This window comes from Carex rostrata, chromosome 26 (assembly GCF_964058835.1).
Source record: "Carex rostrata chromosome 26, lpCarRost1.2, whole genome shotgun sequence".
NCBI lineage: Eukaryota > Viridiplantae > Streptophyta > Magnoliopsida > Poales > Cyperaceae > Carex > Carex rostrata.
Window position 1 is genome coordinate 6,258,793 of NC_135943.1, and position 22,331 is coordinate 6,281,123.

The 22,331-nt window shown below is 33.7% G+C and overlaps 3 protein-coding genes across 6 annotated transcripts; 1 reads left to right on the forward strand and 2 right to left on the reverse strand.

Annotated features, from left to right (window-relative positions):
- Positions 1 to 6,376: 6,376 nt before the first annotated feature.
- Positions 6,377 to 10,147, reverse strand: LOC144544058 (uncharacterized). The gene is made up of 2 exons (XM_078292475.1): positions 7,332 to 10,147; positions 6,377 to 6,960 (listed from the first exon to the last, which is right to left on the reverse strand). Exons 1-2 carry the CDS (start codon positions 10,144 to 10,146, stop codon positions 6,602 to 6,604), a joined length of 3,174 nt encoding a protein of 1,057 aa, XP_078148601.1. The 5' UTR covers position 10,147; the 3' UTR covers positions 6,377 to 6,601.
- Positions 10,148 to 13,985: 3,838 nt separating this feature from the next.
- OTC (ornithine carbamoyltransferase) lies at positions 13,986 to 17,193 on the forward strand. 2 transcript variants are annotated; one of them, XM_078292489.1, is made up of 5 exons: positions 13,986 to 14,306; positions 14,419 to 14,753; positions 15,047 to 15,178; positions 15,570 to 15,845; positions 16,778 to 17,193. In XM_078292489.1, the coding sequence occupies exons 1-5, from the start codon at positions 14,081 to 14,083 to the stop codon at positions 16,958 to 16,960; spliced, it is 1,152 nt and encodes a 383-aa protein (XP_078148615.1). In that variant the 5' UTR covers positions 13,986 to 14,080; the 3' UTR covers positions 16,961 to 17,193. The 2 variants fall into 2 exon arrangements, with proteins under 2 accessions (XP_078148615.1, XP_078148616.1); XM_078292490.1 differs by having other exon boundaries at positions 13,993 to 14,306; positions 14,428 to 14,753.
- Positions 17,194 to 18,272: 1,079 nt separating this feature from the next.
- On the reverse strand, positions 18,273 to 21,283 carry LOC144544076 (soluble inorganic pyrophosphatase). 3 transcript variants are annotated; one of them, XM_078292491.1, is made up of 9 exons: positions 21,125 to 21,283; positions 20,234 to 20,359; positions 20,084 to 20,112; positions 19,901 to 19,966; positions 19,491 to 19,598; positions 19,337 to 19,402; positions 19,037 to 19,157; positions 18,864 to 18,945; positions 18,273 to 18,500 (listed from the first exon to the last, which is right to left on the reverse strand). In XM_078292491.1, the coding sequence occupies exons 2-9, from the start codon at positions 20,355 to 20,357 to the stop codon at positions 18,458 to 18,460; spliced, it is 639 nt and encodes a 212-aa protein (XP_078148617.1). In that variant the 5' UTR covers positions 20,358 to 20,359; positions 21,125 to 21,283; the 3' UTR covers positions 18,273 to 18,457. The 3 variants fall into 3 exon arrangements, with proteins under 3 accessions (XP_078148617.1, XP_078148618.1, XP_078148619.1); XM_078292492.1 differs by having other exon boundaries at positions 21,073 to 21,227; XM_078292493.1 differs by having other exon boundaries at positions 21,046 to 21,197.
- Between the last annotated feature and the right edge of the window lie 1,048 nt (positions 21,284 to 22,331).

The window sequence follows — 22,331 nt, forward strand, 5'->3', positions numbered from 1 at the left end:
AAATTTGAGTGGACTTGCTTGACTCAGGACCCACACTTGGAATCAAGTTAATTAATTAGCTTCTGTGTAGACTGGACTTGGAATCAATTTTCTTGAACTTCCGCGACTGGAGTCAATGTTAATTTTCGTATTTGTAAATATTTTTTTTTATAAATATATCTGTTGCGGACAACTATATTTTCGTAAAGAGTGGGCTTAAAGGACTTTGGCGTTTCTCTCAGATTTTCTATTTTCTTGTAATTACCTTGCATTCCTATGAGTTTCACTACTACAAAAGACATTTTTGTCATCTCTCCTTTACCATCGAATGTGTTTTCGCACATATGGTGTACGTCACGAGTGACAGAGCTGTAATTACTTTGAACTTTTTACAGTCTGTTATAGAAAAAAAAACCGATGGTGTTGATAGAACCCCTCCTTTGCTATCGAATTTCACAAACAGTTAGTATTGAGTGACTCTTCAACATCGGTTTGGCTAAACGGCCGATGGCACTGAGGGGGTTACATGATCCATTAGTGATAGTACAAAGTAGTAACACTCATTACTATCTTGAACGGATGGCATATTCCCAGGGGCAACACTTTGTAAATAATTAAAACCTCGGGTTAAGTATACATTATTTGCTCAATATGTTAAATCGATGGTAATGTTGTTATATTTTATATATTTCAATAAACCCTAGGTCGATCGATTCATCTCTCTAGAACCTTCCAATATATTCCCAAATTAAGTATTGTGCTATATTGCTCACGACAAATTTTAACTTCCTAAATCGACAGACAAAGGTCAACATTTCCTCTTCTGGAGTTATTAATTTGTATGCTAGATCACTCTTCCATCCTTTATTTTCAGTTTATTTTAATCATTATTTTGAATGGTTTCTTAAATTAGGGAACAACTAATTTAAACTATGGTTTAGTTAATTGATGTTATTTTTGTTTTGTATATGCGAAATGAGTAGCCAAAATAGTCGTTACTCATCAGAACCTTATAATTACAATAGATATTTTAAGTCGACTGTTGTGATGCTTTTGAAGACCAAAAAGAATCCGGGGAGAAAATTTTATATATGTCCAGGATGCAATCAATGGATGGGTTGGTGTGACAACACTACCAATTTAAGTAACGTAAGTTTAAATCCTCATATGCAACCTTACAAATAAGTTGCAATACACCGAAATGATGCAGAAGTATCTTCGATTCTTAAGAAACAACTAGCAATATTATTTATGATTTGTGTGTTGATGCTGATTGTGATTTGTTTTTTGATTGTTTTGTTGCTTCATATAAAGTAGTTGATTAAATGAGATGGATGTCACAAGCTGTCCAAAATTCATACAAAAGATGTTCTTAAAATTAAATTACGTTTTGATCCCGAGTTTTTTGCAGTGTATAAATGGTACATGACAGTGCATTGTTGTTTAATCTCTTACACAAACTTCCTTTGAATTAAGTGGTGGTTTGTGAAATAGTTTAAACAACAACGTAAGTCCACTGTCATGTGTCCATTTTTATACTGCCGAAGACTCGGGATTAAAACATGATTTAATATTTAGAACATGTTTTGCATGGATTCATGTTGGTTGGACATACTTTGTGTGTTGATGTTTGTGATATGTTTTTTAATTGTTGTGTTGTTGCTTCATGTCAAGTAGTTGATTAATGATAGGATCGATTTAATATAGAGCCAAACTTAATATCTTTTTTGCATTGGAAGAGAGAACATTATGGCAGAACAATTAAATGAGATTGGTGTCATAAATTGTCCAAAATCCATGCAAAACATGTTATTAAAATTCAATCATATTTTGAACCCAAGTTTTTTGTGGTGTACCAATGACACATGACAGTGCATATTGTTGTTTGATCTCTTATACAAACTCTCTTTGAATTAAGTGGTGATTTACGAAATAGTTCAAACAACAACATAACTTCACTGATATGTGTCCATTTTTACACCGCGAAAAAACTTGGGTTGAAAACACGATTTAATTTTAAGAACATGTTTTGCATGGATTTTAAACAGCTTGTGATACTCATCTCATTTAATTGTTCTGTCATAGTGTTATCTCTCTCAATGCTAAAAATATATTAAGTTTAGCTCTATATTAAATCAATCATACCATAATCAACTACTATGTGTGATTTGTTGTAATTGTTGTGTTGTAATTATATATATTTAACCGATGATACATATTAAATTTGTATATGATGTTGTAATTATTGTGTTGTAATTATTTGTAAATAAGAGAATGAATTTTATGGATGTTTGAGTGGACTTATTGCTGACTCAAAGAGGACCGCGCGCTTGGAATCAAATTAATTAGCTTCCGTGTAGACTGGACATGGAATCAATTTTCCTAAACTTCCGCGTCTAGACTGGAGTCAATGTTAATTTTCGTATTTGTAAATATTTTTTTTTGTAAATATATCTCTTGCCGACAACTATAAAAAAATGTTTAGTTTCGTAAAGAGTGGGCTCAGAGGACTTTGGCGTTTCTCTCAGATTTTCTATTTTCATGTAATAACCTTGCATTCCTATGAGTTTTGTAAAAAAAAAGGTATATAGTTTAATTGTACAACTGAGTACAGTTATGTACATTAATTTGATACTTAAAAAAAATCATATTATAAAACTAATATTTAGATTTATTTCAAGAAATATCATGTGTATCAAATACCTTACTCCAATGCACAACTTCAAATTAGAACCATCTATCTCAAACTCTCAATTCTTCAAGTTAATAATCCCCTACAAAGTTGTATGTGATTCAATAGGACAGTCTAAATGCTACTCATTAAAAAAAGTCGAGCTTTTTGAAGGATGCGGACTAGGGGAAAAGTATCCTCTCAGGTGCCGTAAAAGATCCCCTCACTTTACGATTTGAGATTAATTCCAGTGGTGCTGTTCGGCAGGGTCTATTTAAGTCTTCTTAAGACTTAAGATTAAAGACTAAAGAAGTCTCCTTTATTTTTCTTAGCCACTTAATCTTGTTGAATATTAGTTCTTTAGCGCAGATTAAGACAGTTTCTTGTAGCCTTCTTTTATCCGGATCTTAATCCCCTATTCCTTTTTTAAGGCGCCTCCCCCCTTTAACTTCCTTTAGCGATCTTAATTCTTTGTCATTTCCTTTAACTTACCGAATAATTCCTCCTTAGTACAGATTAATATTTAATCCACCATGTGTTGCCGAATAGCCCTGCCGCATTGAGATTCCGACTAACTCAGGGGCAATATTATTGAACTTTGATATTCGCGTCAAGTTAAAATGAATGATCCAAATCCACCAATTCTAAAAGATTTGCTATTACAGTACTGGAGATAATGACTAGGGGCGCAAACAGATCGGATAATTTTTTTCTTTTAAGAAAAATGTGAGTCCAGTCCATATTTAATTTCATTAATAATGAATAAGCTATAAGAGTTTTTTTTTTTTAAAAACCCGCAAATTTATTAATTTAAAGAGTTACAAATTGATTACATAAAATGAGACAATAAGTGTCTTAGAAAACATTCAATTGTAAACAAACTAAAAATGCACAGAGATATGTACATTTTGTTTTTTTTTTATAATAGTGAATAATACAAATTTTTCATTATATATTAAACTATATGATATATATTTACTATTTATATACATATAATTAAAATTTAAAACTCTACCTGTATTTGCACGAATATTCAACTATCAAATATCTGTATCTAATTTTCAAATACATATATGATATGATAATATCCGATTTGATTGTGAACTCATATAACTTCTAGTTTCTATAGCCATGTATACGAAACAATAACAGCAAATGATTCAAAATTGAGATTGAGCTCTACACAAGCTCTCAAATCCTTAGTTTTTCTCTTCTGAAGTTTTCACATTAGTTTATATTAATAAAATACAAAATAACAAATAAATTTTTCTTAAGCATTATTTTATTATTATTGTCGTGTTGATATAATAATAATACTTTGAGTAGAATTGGTGTGTTCTTAACCTCATCAATTTTGATAATCTGAACTTTAAAATCTATCAAAATGATAAACTCAAATCATTGAAACCGATCTACTTCATAAATAATATGTTTACATATCAAATTTATAAAATTTTAAATTACATTATATAAAATTTAATTATCAAAACGATGAAAAATGAGCGCTTTAAATTTAAATTACAAATATTATTTTACTCTTTGATTTTAAGCTAAATTAATTCAAAATTGTATATATTCGACATGTAAACACATCACTTATGAAGTAATTGGTTTCAATAATTTGGATTCATTGTTTGAAATCAATCTGAAATATTTTAGAATTAAACTCATCAAATGGCTTGGTTAGCTTTAAAACATTTAGTTCTACGCGTAATTTTTTTAGAAGAAAAATAACCTAAATTGGATGTAAAAGGTTATTATCATTATAATCATACTTAAAGAAGGACCATACTTTAAGGATTGACCATGTGCATTTTCTAGAAATATTAATAGTTGTTTACATTTCCTAGATGGTTCTTAATGTTTGTTTCTTTCTATGTTTACATTTTTTAAGTAGTTATTTATGTTTGTTTACTTCTATGTTGCAAATTGATTATTCCTTGTGGTCCATAAAATGAGAAATGTTGTAAGAGAAAAATCAGTTTTTGGTATCAATATATTTTTTGAGAGATATTTCATTCTCGATTTTGCTACTTAGCAATCTTTGTTTCTAATTTCACTAAACTGTGTTCGAGATCCGGAACCGAGATTACATCAAGTGGTATCAGAGCAAGTTCGACAACCACCTTTGCGCTCGCGTGAAGTTGTATCCCCGACAACCACCCCGTTCAACAACCATTGTCATCAACCGTTCTACCCAATAATGGCCGACCCAAACCTTATCACCATCCTCGAATGTATGGACAACAATCAAACCCAGCTTATCACCACACTTATGGAACAACTATTATATTGTGCCATAATCTACTTGTATGTTTGACTAGATTTGCAAACATATATTTGTTGAATTTTACAGTTTCTCGTCTTGAGATATTGTACAGGTTCAAGACGAATACAAATTGCAAAACATACATCGAGAATGGATGATTAATTGCTATACTTATGAAGGATGAGTCATGAAGAACCTAGCAGAAGACATAGAAGCATCATTTCAAGATTATGTTTAGATATCTGTAAAATTGGTAAAGTATGCTTGAGAATGTGCTAATTTAAGGCTAACCGTTGTAACGGTTTAATTCATATACAACCCAATCGAGGCAATGCGTTGAGCAACGAGTTAATTCATTCAAAACCGTTGTGCAATAATTTAAATCAAATTGGCACCTCAATTTTTTTTTAACTCCTCATACCTAATATCAGTTGCCAACAAGTACTTCACGCTCATCCACATCGATTACTATCATAATGGATCTGAAAATTCCATACCATTCAGATCAAGTGATTTTCTATCTATCTAAAAAAATAATAAAAAAAATTCTAAAAAATGTAAAATTTGGTTTGCAAGTACATATTCATGTGAAGATCATGTTGAACGGTTCGGATCAACCGTTAGAATTTTGAAAACTCAAACATTAAGCCGTTGCAGGAGGTCCTCTATACCGCGTAGCACCGTAACCAACCTCTACATATATATATTCCTAAATCACAATTGTGACTATATTATAGTTTCTGATTACTTGAGACGTCCATTGCTTTACCAATCAAGGAACAAATTGAGAAACAAAAGGGAAGTCATTTTCTATATTCGATGATTCTTTTTTTATGATAATATTCTGGCTATGTTCGATGATTCCGCATCTTGATCGTGAGGCTGCTGATCTACCAGAAAAATTGTGGTCGTTTCTATTCGACAAACGGCTGTTTCGCTTTTTTCCATCCCCCTCTGGCCCTCTTGCTCTTGAATAGACAATACAAGTCGTAAAAGTAAAAGCCCAATAGATCCATTTATAATTTTGAACGAGCCCGCTTTTACCACCAATAATACGTAGTTGACGCTACATGGAGGCCCATCAAGCTGAATTTGAACACAATTTGTGAAACAAGAGGAGTTTATAATCTGACACGCATCTCAGTGTTAATTGGGTCATAACCCGGACAAGGCCTGACACATTAACACCAGGAGATGGCTACTTTTAAATGGGTCAGATTCGCTATTGCCAACCCAAATATTAACGGTCCTTAAAAAAGGAAAATCATATAGACTGAAGTCAATGTTTGGGTTGCACAATTTGTTTTCTTATTAAATCTGGATTTTTATTTTATTTAATCTGATTCTATTTGAATTCGTTTGGTTCAGTTAACAAGCTTGAACTTCTCTTTATCGATTAAATCAGGAAATCAATTTCTTCAAAACAAAAAAAAAATTGAATCAGAAAAAGATTAATATATGAAAAAGCAGCACAATATTTTTGGTTCATATTCACATGTAATTCTACATCAAGAATATATATCAACCCACAAAATAAGTAAAAATCTAATTGATTTAAACCTTACATAATAGATAAAATCAACACTGGCAATCCAATTACGCAATTGATCACACACACACATATATACATACTCAAGCCCTTATTATTCTCTTATATCGATCGATCTTCTTCATTCTGTCTTCTAAGTGGCCAGCTTTGCTCGTGCTGAATTCAATTCCTTGACAACTTCTTTCATCGAAATACGGTCTTTTGGTGACTCATTACAACACTGGAGCCCGCAACGAGTCACTAAAACCAAGCAATCGATGATGTTCTTCGGTGCATATGCGTTGTTTTCTGCCACATGATTTTCTGAGAACAATTTGGTATCAACTATTTCCATGACATTTTCAGCAAAAGCCATCTCCACATGCCTGTGAAGATTCGACCCATCTGTGAACCTTTCGTCGGTGGGGCTTACCCCAGTGAACATCTCAAGAAGAAGGATACCATAACTATACACATCGCCTTGTACTGAAACCCGGCCCCCCATTCCATACTCTAAACAATGATAACTTAGGTTAGTAACATAATTTAGCACTGGCACATGCTGATCATAGGTTAATATAAATTGTATCAATTTTTTGCCATCTAGTAAATTATATATATGCAGGTCTTCCTATAAATTTTGGTTTGTACATAATTGAATTATTTAATCCTTATCTCCAACTCTTATATGTTTATACTTTATAGCAAGCAAAAGATAAAAAGATAGACAAATTTTCTTAATGGATAATACTTTTTTTAGTTCTCTTTTAGTTGGTTGATGTACCAATACAAACTAAAATTTAACTCTGTATCAGTAAATAAGGAAATTAAACTTGCTACAAAAAGGCCTTCTTTACTCATTTAGAGAATGAATTAAATAATACCTGGAGGAATATAGCCGATAGAACCTTTGATTCCGCTGGTACTTGTAATTGATTGAGAGACCATGGATTCTGATCGAACTAAAAACCTCGCCAATCCGAAATCACCCACGTGTGCTGTCATCTCATCATCCAAAAGTACATTGCTAGGTTTAAGATCACAATGCACGATTGGTACTGTTCCATGGTGATGGAGATAATCCAATGCTACAGCGACATCTATTGCTATGTTTAACCTCTGAATGATGTTGAGACTTTTGAATGGTCGATTCAAGCATGCATTCGGGTGTAACCAAGCTTCCAAGTTGCCATTGGGCATGAATTCAAAAACCAAAGCTTTGAAATCATTACCTTGGTGATCTATGCTGTAGCACGAGCTCAAAACCTTTATTAGATTTCGGTGTCTAATGTTTCTTAAGGCCTCGCATTCTGCTAAGAAACTTCTGGAAGCACCACGTTGCTCGATATTTAGAATCTTCACAGCAACAATTCTAACATTCTCAAAAACCATATTAGCTTTGTACACAGACCCGAAAGTACCCCTTCCAATTATATTCTCCGATGAAAAACCTTGGGTAGCTCTCAAAAGATCATTGTATGAAACGTTCTTATATTGTGATATCCGAGCAACACTAGGTTGTGGGTTATTTCGAGATCGCTTTATTAAATAACGACCTAAGATGCTCACAATTATGGCAAAAAATAAAAAACCACCACATATGGAAAAGATTATTGCCATGGACTTAAGGTAATGATGTTTTGGTCTAGGGGAATCAGGAGTGCACTTTGGCAAATGCATTTCAGGAACTCCACCACAAAGCTTAGGGTTTCCTCTTGCATCTACTCCAGTTGCATTTTTGAAAACACCTTCTTTCGGTAATTCACCTTCAAAATGGTTGAAGGAAATATCCAAATATGTGAGATTCATCTTTCCAATAAATTCAGGTACTTGACCAGTAAAAGAGTTGTTTGATAGGTTGAGCACTTGAAGCCCTTTCATGTTGCTCAATGAGGAGGGGATGATCCCTTCAAATGAGTTTCCATCAAGATAAAGAACTTCCAATACCTGACATCCATCAATTGTACTAGGAATTTGACCTGATAATTTGTTATTTGAGAGATAAATTCTTCCTAGATTCTTCAACTTACCGATTTCCGGTGGCAATGATCCAGTTAAATAATTGGATGAGAAGTTGATGTATATTGAAGTAGAAAGGTTCATGATTTCTTTTGGAATTGAACTTGTCAATTTATTACTTCCGAAATTCATGTACTCTAGATTTGTCATTTTGGTTAACTCAACTGGTATCCTCCCTTCAAGAGCATTATTGTTTAGATCAATTGTATTCATCCTGGTTAGATTACCAAAAGTTAATGGAATTTTACCGGACAGTAAATTACCCGATAAATCTAACAATTCTAAATTACAAAGATACCCAAATTCTTCAGGGATGCTACCTGTTAGATATGTTTGTGTAAGACATAGGGTAGTTAGGTTAGTTAGCTTTGTAATCTCAATAGGTAAAGTTCCAGAAATTGGGTTCATACATAATCCTAGATAACCAAGATTAGTAGAGAGGTTTCCTATGGTACTCGGTATAATACCTTGAAATTGGTTGGCTCCAAGTTCCAAATGTTCTAAAGATGTACAATTAATCAAAGCATCAATAAAACTCCAATCATTTGGTGTCCTAGCCTCTAGTTGATTATGATCAACTTTGAAGAAACGAAGATATTTTAATGTTCCTATTGTAGATGGTATTTTTCCAGAGAGGTTGTTAAAATCAAAGTCTATATCCGTTAAGGCTGAACAATTGGATATGGATGTCGGAATTTGCCCTTTGATCAGTTGATTTTTGTATATCAACAAAATTTTTAAGTTTGAAAAAGAATCACACATATCAGGAGGAATAGTTCCTTCCAGCTGGTTACTGGGTAGTGCCAAAATAGACAAAACCGACAAGTTGTAAATGGATTTTGGTATCTTGCCTGATAGCCTGTTAAATCCTAACTGAAGGAAGTTAAGATTTTGAAGCTGGCCGAGTGAAGTTGGGATAGAACCGCCTAAGTTATTATGACTAAGACCGAGATACATGAGATTAGTGAGGTTACTTAAGGTATCTGGAATGATTCCTGTGAGATTATTATATTTTAAATACAGTCCAGTGAGTTGTTGAAGGGAACCGAACTCTGAAGGTATGCTTCCGACGAGCAAATTCTGTGTCATACTTAGAACCCTAAGGTTTCTACATTGTACAAGATTAGAAGGGATTGCACCTTGGAGTTTATTGACCCCCAAAGATAGAACTTCTACGTGGGACCAATTGTTAAGGGTATGTGGAATCATACCGTCGAGAGAATTTGCGCTCAAGTTAACAAATTGCATCCTACTCAGTTGACCAAGCTCTTGTGGGATGCTTCCGATAAGCTGGTTATCAGAGAGAATCAGTGTTCGTAGAAAAGTGAGGTTTGCTAACGATGGAGATATCTGACCTGACAATTGCTTAGAGTTTAGGACAAGAGCAGTGACTCTGTCGGGATGACGACGGCCGCACGTGATCCCTTGCCACTTGCAGTGGTGAAATGAGTCGTTCCATGAGGACAACACTTGAAATGGGTCGTCAGTTATGAGCAACTTGAAGGAGAGTAGCGCAGATAGATCGGTTTCGTTGGTGGCCGCATTGGTAGAGTAAAATGTAGTTGCAACTAGAAAGAAAAAGTTCCATTGCAGTAGAGAAAAAACGAGAGATGGATAAGAGTATTTCATTCTTTTGAAAGAAGTGTATTGAGATGCTGCTGATAGAGGGCTTTCATACATGATCCATCCTTAATATAAATATATGGAACTGCTTTAGGAGACAATGCCGTAAAGAAACACGGTAATAGGTGCAAATTTGAGTGGACTTGCTTGACTCAAAGAGGACCGCACACTTGGAATCAACTAATTAGCTTCCGTGTAGACTGGACTTGGAATCAATTTTCTTGAACTTCCGTGTCTAGACTGGAGTCAATGTTAATTTTCGTATTTGTAAATATTTTTTTTTGTAAATATATCTCTTGCCGACAACTATAAAAAAATGTTTAGTTTCGTAAAGAGTGGGCTCAGAGGACTTTGGCGTTTCTCTCAGATTTTCTATTTTCATGTAATAACCTTGCATTCCTATGAGTTTTGTAAAAAAAAAGGTATATAGTTTAATTGTACAACTGAGTACAGTTATGTACATTAATTTGATACTTAAAAAAAATCATATTATAAAACTAATATTTAGATTTATTTCAAGAAATATCATGTATATCAAATACCTTACTCCAATGCACAACTTCAAATTAGAACCATCTATCTCAAACTCTCAATTCTTCAAGTTAATAATCCCCTACAAAGTTGTATGTGATTCAATAGGACGGTCTAAATGCTACTCATTAAAAGTCGAGCTTTTTGAAGGATGCGTTCTAGGGGGGAAAGTATCCTCCCAGGTGCCGTAAAAGATCTCCTCACTTTACGGTTTGAGATTAATTCCAGTGGTGCCGTTCGGCGAATTCGTATCCTCTGAGATATCTCAAACTTTGCGTGACTTTATGAAAAATCTCAACCGTTTAAATACGCTCTACACAAATCTCAAAGCACACATAATACTAACCCGCTACATCACCCCCGAATAGGCACCGAACATGTCGATCACGCAAAAGTTGAGATATCTCAGAGGATACACACTCCTGTTCGACATGGTCTATTTAAGCCTCCTTAAGACTAAAGGAGCCTCATTTATCTTCCTTAGCTACTTAATCTTGCTGAATACTAGTTCCTTAGCGTGGATTAAGACAGTCTTTTTTAGCCTTTTTTTGCCCGGATCTTAATCCCTTATCCCTTTTTTAAGACACCTCCCCCCTTTAGCTTCCTTTAGCGATCTTAATTCTTTGCCCCTTCCTTTAGCTTACCGAATAATCTCTCCTTAGTACGGATTAATATTTAATCCACCATGTGTTGCCAAACAACCCTGTCGCATTGAGATTCAGACTAACACACGGGCAATATTATTGAACTTTGAGATTCGCGTCAAGTTAAAATGAATGATCCAGATCCACCAATTCTAAAAGATTCCCTATTACAGTACTGGAGAGGATGACTAGGGGCGCAAACAGGTCGGATAGTTCTTTTCTTTTATTGAAAAATGTGAGTCCAACCCATATTTAATTTCATTAATAATGAATAAGCTACAAGAGTTTTTTTTTTTTTTTTTTTTTGAAAACCCACAAATTTATTAATTTAAAGAGTTACAAATTGATTACATAAGATCAGACAATAAGTATCTTAGAAAACATTCAGTTGTAAACAAATTAGAAACGCACAGGGACATGTACATTTTGTTTTTTTTTATAATAGTGAATAATATAAAATTTTCATTATATATTAAACTATATGATATATATTTACGAGATGGGCTACGGTGAGTTGCGAAGTAAAATGAGTTTCTACTTCACGCCGTATTTTTATTTTGAAAGTCTAAACGACCGATCCGAACCATTAGATGTTTAATCCATATTGAAATGTGCTTGGAGACCAAATTTTACATTTTTTGAAATTTTTTTACTATTTATTAAACATTTTTTAAAATTGCTGTTTTGCTGTGAACAGTAAAATTTTCTGGACCATCAGATCAGCGACTTTCAAAATTGCTTAATAAATAGTAAAAAAATTCCAAAAAAATGTAAAATTTGGTCTCCAAGCACATTTCAATATGGAGAACAAGATAAACGGTTCGGATTGACATTTTGAACTTTAAAATCGCAAAATATGAGCGTGAAGTAAAATAATCGCTTTACTTTGCAACTCACCGTAGCCCATCTCATATATTTACTATTTATATACATTTAATTAAAATTTAAAACTCTACCTATATTTGCACGAATATTCAACTATCAAATATCTGTATCTAATTTTCAAATACATGATCGGATAATATCCGATCTGATTGTGAACTCATATAACTTCTAATTTCTATAGCCATGTATACGGAACAATGACAGCAAATGATTCAAAATTGAGATTGAGCTCTACACAAGCTCTCAAATCCTTAGTTTTTCTCTTCTGAAGTTTTCACATTAGTTTATATTTATAAAATACAAAATAACAAATAACTTTTTCTTAAGCATTATTTTTTTATTATATTCATGTTGATATAATAATAATATTTTGAGTAGAATTGGTGTGTTCTTTAGCTCATCAATTTTGATAAACCGAACTTCAAAATCTATCAAAACGATAAATTCAAATCATTTAAATTGATTTACTTCATAAATAATATAAATAATATGTTTATATATCAAATTTATAATTTTTTTGAATTAAATTATCAAAACGATGAAAAATGAGTGTTTTAAATTTAAATTACAAATATTTTTTTTACCGTTTGATTTTAAGCTAAATTAATTCAAAATTGTATATATTCGACATGTAAATACATCACTCGTGAAGTAATTGGTTTCAACAGTTTGAATTTATTATTTGAAATCAATATAAAAGGTTTTAGAATTAAACTCACCAGATGGCTTGTTAGCTTTAAAACATTTAGTTCTACGCGTAATTTTTTTAGAAGAAAAATAACCTAAATTGGATGTAAAAGGTTATTATCATTATCATACTTATAGTTATAGCTAAATACATTAAATTGTATAACATAAATATCCTAAAAAAAAAAAATCTATTGGAGTGATATTCAAATCAATTTTGAAAGATCAGTTAAAATATTTTAGAACTTAAATCAAGCTCCAGGTACATTCGAATCAAATATGAACAAACTATGAGTCCCGAACTAAGTTTACAGTCCTAGCTATCAGAGTTTCTTCTTGTCAAGTTGTCAGTGTGTTCACTAATCACCACAGTGTCAAATAATTAAAAAGTTCGAGTTTGGTTCGGCGAGTTCAAAAATTTGTGATTTGAGTACAATTTGAAAATGATTATGTACAACAAGAAATTCCAAAAAAAAAAAAAATTTCAATTTTTTTTTTTAACGTTTTTCTCACAAATAATACGTGACTCGTGTTTGTTTCATGCGCGTTTTATTTGCGAATACAACGTATTATACGTTTTCTTGCGTTTTATTCGGAATTTGATTCGAAAACATCAAAAAAACGTTTAATATGCGAATAAAACATGATCGCGTGCTATGTCACTATGCTAATCACTACACAAAACTAGATGCAACACAGACCCACAAGCCACAAGTGATCTTAGGCTATTTTTCCAGAATTCGGATGCGCATAGGTACCTGAGGTGCAATCTGTAAATCTGAACCGTTCATTTATCCTAGAATGTATCTCAAACAGATCCTATGGTTTTCATAGGCACCGAATTGATTTTGATCCGGCTGGGATTAATCTTGTTCGTTCGTTTATATATATATATATATATATATATAACCTCAGGTTGGGAAATACGGACTCGGTTTTTCCAAGCTGGTCCGTGTCTAGGGTTTTAGTCTTCGAATTCGATCTCTGAGATATCTCATATGTTACTAGACTTTTCGGAAAATTTCAACCGTTCAAATACGTTTTGCACGAATCTTAAATCTAAAATAATATGGCCCCCGCGCTATCCCCGAATAGACATCGGACACGTCGGTCACGCAAAATATGAGATATCTCAGAGGATACGAACTCTTTGGTCTTTAGACCGCACATAACCAAACTCTTAAGAGTATTTTATCAGAGAGCAAAATACTCGCAAATTGACAAGTGTTGTATTATCTCGTAAAATGGCGTCGCCGATATCTTCCCTCTCTTGTTCTTCCGCCGCTCTGGCCGTCTCTCCAGGCACCACAGCCGCCTCCTCTGACGCAAATCTCCGGCGATCTCCATGGTTGTCAACAGTCAAAGTTGCTTCTTTTTCTCAGCCATCCGCCATGACACGTGGCAAGATTTCCTGCGGAGCCACCGTACCCACAGCGCCCACTGTTGCTGCTCCATCTCAAAACAAAGAAGGTACCTCTCTCTCTACCTCCCTGGTTGATAATCCTCTGAAAACGAATATTACTATTATTGGAGGATCTTTTTGCACAGTATATCTCAATTGTTATCTGATTAACAATGTCAGGTATCTTAGGTCCGAAGGACTTTCTGCACATTAGCGATTTTGACAAGGACACGATTTTAAGCATACTCAAAAGAGCTGGTGAAGTAAAAGCATTGTTAAAATCTGGAGATAGGTCCTTTCAGCCCTTCAAAGGAAAATCAATGGCCATGATTTTTGCCAAGCCATCAATGCGAACCCGGGTCTCCTTTGAAACGGGTTTTTTCTTACTTGGTGGCCATGCGATCTATTTGGGGCCTGATGACATACAGATGGGGAAGAGAGAGGAGACTAGGGATGTGGCCAGGGTTTTGTCGGGATACAATGACATCATCATGGCTAGGGTTTTTGGTCATCAGGTATGTCTATGGTGGGTATAAAAGGTTCATTACCTGGACATAGTTGGTTGTTCAAGATCAATTCCATGAAATATGGTTGGTTCTCTAATATTTTCATCAATTTCGGTTGATGGTACTTGGCAATATTGTAAAAAACCTTAAAGAAATTATTTTACTGTACCAGTAAAGTCTATACACCGGTATGAAGCTTAATGTCTAATATGGAAACCTTAGATTGAAGTATTGAGCCATTAGAGGTTTTAATTTTTTATAGTGAGTAGCATGGAATGATTTTTTGTGATGGTCTGTTGCAGGATGTTTTGGACTTGGCAAAATATGCTTCGGTGCCAGTAATAAACGGGCTGACTGATTATAACCATCCTTGTCAGATAATGGCTGATGCACTTACTATGATAGAGCATATTGGCCAAATTGAAAATACCAAGGTTAGTAGCATGATATGTTTTCATTTCCTTTCATCATCAGCACTTTTAAATTGTCAACCTACCTATTGATACTTTGATTCCAACTGAGCTTGTATCTTGACCTTATTATGACCTTAAATTGATTAATGGTTTTGAATTTTCAAACCAATATTATAATATTTTGTAAAGGAGTGGAACTGGGTTAAATATCTTTTCTTGTTTAACATATCTATACTAATTAAAGTTGGTTTCTTGGATTATATACAATTCACCATTTGATGACTACATGCTACAGTGTATATAGGATTGAATATCACTTAAAATTCAGTAAACAATACATGTTTTAGTACTGTAGTATGATTTTCTTCCTTATATTTTTGGTTTACTTTCCACTATCCTTGTAATGTATTAGGTGGTTTATGTGGGAGATGGAAACAATATTGTTCACTCGTGGCTCCTTCTGGCATCAATTGTGCCATTCCATTTTGTATGTGCATGCCCAAGGGGCTTTGAACCAGATGAGAAAACAGTAGAAAAGGCCAGAAGTACTGGAATAAGCAAGATTGAGGTAACAAATGATGTAAAAGAGGCAGTCAAAGGAGCAGATGTCATCTACTCTGATGTGTGGGCCAGTATGGGCCAGAAGGATGAGGCTGAATATAGGAAACAACGCTTCCAAGGATTTCAGGTGATTTCTTCTTCCCTGATATGAGGTGGATTTTGGCAGTGCACCACTCTTAAAGTTGTTTCCAGTTTCCAATGTGTGTGTTCGGTATGATGACTGATACAGGGCCTCTTGGCCCTTATTCTTATTGAAAATTTTCAAAAAGGTCCATTATATTATCAGTAAATTGCAACACGATCCCTTATTGTCAGCATTTTGTAAAAGGATCATACATTATTAGAGAAATTGAGAAAAAAAAAACAAGCTTCTAAAATATGTAGTTAAACTTACGTTGAACCTTTTAAGCTGTTTTTGGAACTTCTAGCGTTAAAATCCTCTAAAGACACCTCGCTGTAAATGACACCCTGCCGGTAATCGCGTTTAAATGTTTTTTAGAAGCTGGGAAAAAAATAGCTTTTTGGTTGGCCATTTACACTGACATTTGTTCATCATACTAAAAGATGAGCAAAATAATTGTTTTTGGAACTTCTAGTTTTAAAGTCCTCTAAATTCACCTCGCTGTAAATGACACCATGTAGGGAAATGTGTTTAAATGATTATTAAAAGCTTGGAAAAAAAAAGACTTTTTTTATGTGGCCACTCGCACCAAACTTTTGACTATACTAAAAGATGAATAAAAGGAAGGATTATGAACCTTCAACCAGCTCAAACTTTCCCAACTCAACCTCTTCTATTGTTAAAAATGATTCGATAAACAAATTGTGTGATGAAATTGATAATTTCAACATTCTTGCATAATATCTTGAGATGATTAAATTCAAATATTATTAGTGCTTTAGTATCTTGCAAGATGAATAACTAAATGAGAGCTCTGAAACCAATTTGTAATACTCTTCATAACTGCTTTGGAGTGTTCTGGAGTTGAATACTATCTAATAACACTATTTCTATAAACATGTATTATTTTGCTTAAATCGTTGTTGAATTGTTTTCAGGTGGATGAAGCACTAATGGAGATAGCAGGACCTCAGGCATTCTTCATGCATTGTTTACCGGCTGAGAGAGGTGTAGAGGTGACAGATGGTGTTATTGAGGCGCCTAAATCTATTGTTTTCCCGCAAGCCGAGAACAGGATGCATGCACAAAATGCAATAATGCTTCACTTGCTTGGTGTATGAAGAGTAAAAGTTATATTGTGCGGCAATATTATTGGCATCACGCCTCCGCATAGAGCTTAATAAAATGGCTGATTCATAGGGTTGAAAAGTTAGTTATGGATGGTTAGTATTTTGAAATAAGAGTTGTTAGTGTAATTGTAGGTTAATGGTTCCTTTGTTGGTGTGGATTGTAACCTTTGTGGAGTAGATTGTTGTATTGTGTTTCTTCGATGGCTTTTAAATTCTATCTGGCATCTCCTTTTTAACCCGTTTATGCATGCACTCAATGTGGTGTATAGATACAATGGTAGCTCTGTTGTTGGGGTTTGGAAAAATCTTCTCTCCTCAAAATATGGTTCACAGCGAATTTAAAAATATTTGCCTTTTTGGAAAGATAAATTGGGTTGTCAAAGATATAGTTAATACTGATATTGGAAGAAGGGTAGGAAATGGGTTTCCTATTTCCTTTTGGCACGATTAGGGCTGCACAAAAAATTCGTAGTTCGTGATTCGATTCGAGTTTGATTTGAAAAAGTTTGTAAAAAATTTGATTCGAAATAGTTCGAAATTAATTCAAACCAAATTCAAACTGGACTTGATTTGTTCGAAATAGGTTCGTGAACTATTCTAGTTCGAAATTTAAAATAACGTGAACCGTTGATTTCTGCTGATGACTTATATTCGCTAATGACTTATGTTTTAAAGATACTAAAGTGAATACTTTTTAATCTATAGGTGCTAAGTAAAGTTGATAACTCATTCTTTGAACTTTCTCTAATGCTTCCTTTTGATGTGGATTGTGGAAGGTCTTCCTTCTCAGATTAAGGATTTGACCACAAGAACACTACCATCTCCTCAGGTTTGGAAGAAACCAGATAGACAGTAAAAGATGATCAAGCTCCTAGCATTAGTCAATTTCTGTGTTTAGCTATTTTGCTCTAAATCTGGTATATTTTGTTGGTTATGTCAAGTTGTGTTGGCTTTTTAATTGTTGGTTAGGTATACTTTTGTGCACCAACTGTTTGATACCTGTTTTGTAATGGACTGGTAAGTATCAATGAAAACTGGTGGACTGAGCTTCACTTTTATCAAAAATAAAATAAAATAAAAAATACATGCACGCTACATTACCCTTGTTCATCCGCTTCTACTTTGACAAGTTGCTTCCTACCTGTTGTGAGAATTGGTCGTCAATAGTATGTTCATAGTCACATCTTTTAGCAATATTCCATTAACAGATTTCGGTATTGCTACCCAGTACCAGCAATGACCAGGGGGTACTAGACCATAAGATCTTGACCACAACAACAACATAAATCAACTTGAGGATTGATAGAGCAGATGAAATTCAACTATAGAGTTTAGAGGCAACAATGCCAAACATATATAATATTAATCTTTGCATCATACATAAGATCTAATCATAAATGAAGAGTTTCAACTCTTTTTCTGACATACAATAGGTCAAGCATAACAAGGTTTGAGCTTCCTTTAAGCGATAAAGCTGTCATGAGAAACCTACTGCCTCAAGCCCTCTATGATGTATGATGCGTAGAGGTCCCTGCAGTTTTTACATATCATTAAATGAAAAGTTTCTTTCCTCGTATAGGTCCCTGCAGTTTTTGCATATCATTAAATGAAAAGCTTCTTTCCTCCCACAGAGAAGTTTTAAATGTACTTCATTCCCTTCCCTTTAGTCTTAGTTCTGTTAACAAATACTAGTAACTTCCTTTTCTTAACCATGGACATGGTTAAGAAGGAAGAATTGGTGCAGTGCACAACTTTTGGAATATTTGTGGTTACTTATTGATGAATAGATTAAAAGAGCACAGATTCCCAGATGACCAAAGAAAAAATATAAATAAAATAAACCAAAAAATATAGATATATAAGCAAGTCTCAGGCTTGTTGATGAGATATTTACATGGAATACTTGATAGCATTGATAGCATCCTCAGCTGGGAGGAAGTCATTCACTGCAACCTCCTTGTTCTCATTCTTTTTATCTGTAGAAGCAGAAAATTACAAGAACACGTGATTTAATGGTTATATATAAATTACTTGTAAAAAAGAAATCTTGTGGTAAAAAGCACGTACAATCTTCAAAGAAGCGACGGATCTCAGCAAGTCGGTGAGGAGGAATTTCCTTAATGTCGCGGTAATGCCTGAACTCAGGGTCGTCAGCACAAACCGCTATAATCTTATCATCCTTTTCACCCTATTTTCATTTTATTAAACAATTTATATACTGTGAGAAACAAAATTTAGGATTATTGTATCTTTTTCCTATTTTAAAAAGCAACTGTCTTTTATCATTTATGGAAATCTTGAGTGAAACAACTTCTATCATTTATGCGTTACATAATAGATATAAGTGTGGATAATAATGAAAAATACCTGATCAATCATAGGCATGAGACCAATAGCACGTGCCCGCAGAAAACAACCTGGCAGTACTGGCTCCTATAAAGACAAGAAATTATTGCGATTCTAGAAGTTGTGTCAAAGCCAAAGTAATTATTACATGTTAAGATGAAGAAAAGTAGCATACCTGCATGAGGACAAGTACATCCATAGGGTCACTATCCTCACAAAGTGTACGTGGAATGAACCCGTAGTTGTGCGGATACACCACTGACGAGTACAGCACACGGTCAACCTATTATGAAAAAAGTTGCCATTTTCCCCTCAATTCAAAATGAAGAAGTAGGTTTTTTTAGTACAGTAGGTTGGTAATATTTTTGTGTGTTCTTGAAGCCAAAGCTATTAGCTCCCATGAAGTTCTTAATTTATTGTAAAAATTTACAATAACAGAAAGAAAGTTGACCAATATTTTAGTACGGTACATAGCCAACTCGAATATTTCATATTCAGCTGGAGTACATCATGAAGATTGGTTCCAACATAAAATTAAGGCTTAAATAAGTTCAAATGTGACAAAGAAAGAGTGTGAAAGAGAACCTTGATGAGACCAGTTGATTTGTCCAATTCGTACTTCACCTTGCTGCCCCTTGAAATTTCAATCACCTGCATTCATTCATTTAGTTGATTTCTATTTGTTTATTCATATAATATTCTTTTATTCAGATTTCCGTATGTCAGAAACTAGTAATATCCAATTAAAGGAAGTTAGAAAAGACTGACACAATTGAAAACAGCTGGAGCTCCAGGACCTGTATTGGAAACAATAAATATACTAAGAAAAGAAAAAGAAAAAAAGGAAATAAGAAAAGATACTCTTTTTTCTAATGCACCCAAAAACAGAAAAAACAAATTTGGAAATGAATGTCTGACCTATCTCAAGGTCATGCCAGGGGTGAGCGGCAATAGATTTCCTGGACATGGAAGAGAGAATGCGCTCATTCAGTGCAGGACGACGTAAGCTTGGGTTAGAATTTCCATCACCTGTTCCTGCCATCTCTATAACAAAGTACAAGAGAACAATGAGATATACAAAAATGCAATTTTCTTCGAATTCTCCATCAGTGGAGTAAGATAGGTCCCAAGTGATTAAGAATACATTTCATGATTACCAGTCTACCATTTGTTGGTACAAGTGATCTACTGACACTCTTCAATTAGGATATGTAGAGAAAGACCTAACAATTTGTCAGATTTTTTTTCCTAATTGAAAAAGTTAGTACTAGGGAAAATTTGGTTTAGTAAAGAAAGAGTTAGGGGAGATATTGATTTAATCAGAAAGGTTACCCTGCTCCAAATATACAGTAATGTCCACCTTAATCAAGAATTACAAGCAACTCCAAAAATTGGGGGTAAATGTTCAATTTAGCACGTTTCAGTAAAATACCAGCTTAAATTGAAGAGATTTTCTTTCCTTTTCTTTTCCCATAAATATAATCAGGGTTGGGCAAGAAATATATTTGTTTGATTTTTCAAGAGCATTCTTGAACTAGAAAAACACTGTAGCGTACAATAGAAACAGCAAATTTACACTGATATCCCTCCAATCTAACAATATTACATAAAAGATCCAAAATTCACCATCTACGACAGATCACTACCGATCCACATAAACAACGAAAAGGTGGGGGAGATGGTGAACAAGATTAATAAAAAAAAAATTCTAATCAAAGAGATCAATTAACTGAGTGTGTATGAAGGCAAATCTCCAACTATAAAGAAGCAAAAAGTGGAATACGATCGGAGAAAAATAGCAGCACTCACTGTTCAGTGATGGAACCGACTTGCTCGGAGGAGAGGAGAGGAGAGGAGAGGAGAGAGATGAGGAGCAAGAGGCTGTGTATGTCTTTCTTTCTTTATACAGAATAGTTGGTAAAGTTTCCTTGGTTTAGCCGTTACGGGTCTTTCGGCCGTGTATTTGTTTGATTGCCACGTGTAGGTACCGATTTCATTACAGTTCTCCAAGCGAACAACTGGTAATAAAATAACTTTATAAATAGACATGGTCCTGGCTTGACTTGTATGGTTAAATTGGAATTTATATCCACTGCATTAAGTCTAACATCCTGTTTGGATGGAGATTGGAGAGTAGAGGAAGGAAGGAAAGGTGAAGAATAAAAGAAAATGGAATGGAATAGAAATGAAGATTAATATATTTAATCTTTTTGTGTTTAGATAATTAATGAGAGAAAATAAATTTAACTTTCTTTTACATCTCATTTCTTGTTTAGTTGATTAAAATTTAGAGGTTAATGAGAAATTTGGTGGCTGTTGTAGGTTTGTAACAAAAAATTTGTATGATAATTATATTGGTAAGATATAGACTTGAATATTTGTGTTATTTTTTCTAAAAAAATTTGCAATAATTATTTTTCCATCCTACACTTCAAATTGGAAGGGAAACCAATTCTATTAATTACAATGATACAAGGTTAAACATTTCACCTCCTGTACCCTTCACCTCCGATATAATTTTGTCAACCAAACAAGATTCGACAGAAAGTTTTCTTTCGAGTTAATAAATATTTTGAATTAGATCTGCATTAATACTAAAGAACCCCTACGTTATAGGCGGGTCCGGATGAACTCTGTTTATAATTAGACGGTTAAGATGTATTAACTTTAAATATTCTCTTTTGAGTTAATGTAGACGATGCAGACTCATTAAATTGGATCTTGTATATTTATTTAAGATTTAATTGATAAAATGTATATGGAGGAGTAATTCCATTAAGTGATTATTTGGACTAATCAAACTCAAAAAGTTGTGAATTAAGAATTTAGTTGGTTTTTAATTTTATTGACCTTGACAAATAAATTTTAGATACATTTTTTTTGTTGTAAAAAAAGGTTGATTAAAACCTGATCCGACCGTTATACATTATTTTTTCTTAAAAAAATGTTTGTATATTACTAAAATAGTAATATTATTATATAAAAAATTTGGATACTGTTAATTTTATTGTTAAAT